Source organism: Austrofundulus limnaeus, unplaced genomic scaffold, assembly GCF_001266775.1.
Source record: "Austrofundulus limnaeus strain Quisiro unplaced genomic scaffold, Austrofundulus_limnaeus-1.0 Scaffold171, whole genome shotgun sequence".
Lineage (NCBI taxonomy): Eukaryota > Metazoa > Chordata > Actinopteri > Cyprinodontiformes > Rivulidae > Austrofundulus > Austrofundulus limnaeus.
In genome coordinates, this window is record NW_013952573.1 from 37,055 (window position 1) to 38,482 (window position 1,428).

At 38.5% G+C, this 1,428-nt stretch overlaps 1 protein-coding gene across 1 annotated transcript in view; it reads right to left on the reverse strand.

Annotated features, from left to right (window-relative positions):
• The window catches only part of pdzk1 (PDZ domain containing 1), a gene marked incomplete at its 3' end in the record, with an annotated part of 4,140 nt that extends 2,867 nt beyond the window's left edge, over positions 1–1,273 (reverse strand). The window contains 2 exon segments of the mRNA XM_014017505.1: positions 703–916; positions 1,018–1,273. Of these exon segments, the coding sequence (XP_013872959.1) occupies positions 703–916; positions 1,018–1,224 (421 nt within the window).
• Between the last annotated feature and the right edge of the window lie 155 nt (positions 1,274–1,428).

A 1,428-nucleotide genomic window follows, 5' to 3' on the forward strand; every position in this document is an offset into this window, starting at 1 on the left:
AGCCTAAGATTTCATCTTTAATGGACTTTTTTATAGTGTTCATTACTTTAAGTAGTTTTAAAACCAGTACTTTTATACTTTTACTTGAGTAAAAAGCTCAAGTTGATACTTCTACTTCTGAAAAGGTATTTTTTAAACCCTAGTATCAATACTTCTACTTCAGTAATGAATGTGAATACTTTTGACACCTCTGGTTAAAATGAGAAAAAAAAAACTTTTATGCTTGATTTTAAACAGATGTCTTGAGAATGTTTACCATATGTCAAAAATATTTTTTCAATGCAAAGGTTGACCAATTTCATCAAAGTTGCTAAAATGTAGCAGAGGCGCAAATTTGAAACAAGATTTTCACATTGTACTCTTGTGTCTTGTAACAAGTAAAAAGGGCAATTCATGTRTTGTTTATTTATAAAAGCAAGATGTTGGTGTAAATTCTCAATCATGAGGATATGATAATCCTAACAAGTTGAATCAAAGGCTACTGGATTCCTTTCTTCATTTTCAACAAAGTTGTGTACAACTTATTCAGATTTTAATTACTGTACATCAAACCTAAGTCGTTGTTATTTCTAAGTCTGCTGTACTGATTGTCAAATAAATTGTTTACTTCCATAAATACATGAATGTGGCATTTTTTTATTAAATTTTTATGACTTAAACTGTAAAGTTTACAGTCAGTTTGAAGGTCTATACTCATCTCACCTGTAACTGAGCGAATAGAAAAGCCATATCCTGAGCTAGACTTGACCAAGTAGCAGAGTTTGGGTTTTGGAGCCCCTTTTGTCCCTCCATTGGTAACAGGCGTGCTTTGTGGGTCAGAAAGGTTCACTCCAAGGGCTTTAGCTTGCTTATAGGATGATTCATCCAGAATGTGGAATGTGACAGAGGCTCCACTGTTTTTCACCAGGTCCACCACCTGTCCGAGAGACGCCACGAAGAATCAAAACGTAAAGTTGGTGGTTGGATTAGTTCAGGTATTGGTTTGATTAGTGGACAATGTCTCAGCATCCAGCTCACCTCTGAATGGTTCAGTCCATCAACAAATGTTCCATTGACTCGGATGATGCGGTCTCCATCTTTCATACCAGCCAGTTCAGCTGGACCTCCCATTTCCAGGCAGCGAATCAGGTGACCCTCCTCGCTTTGCTCTGCCCTCAGATAGAAGCCAAATGTCTGACCTGGCTTCTTGTTCAGAGAAATCACTCTTGGCTTGCATGTGGCCATGTCCTAACACACACACACACACACGCACACACACACACCCCCCCACACACACACACACACATACACAGACACACACTTCCCAGAGATGACAAACACACATTCACCTTCAGCAAGGACATAACAATCATTTCCTTTGTGGTGGAATGCTGAAAGTTTAGTCAAGTTCAAGGCTCTTGAGGGACTTCAGGAGTGTAAAAATGCACA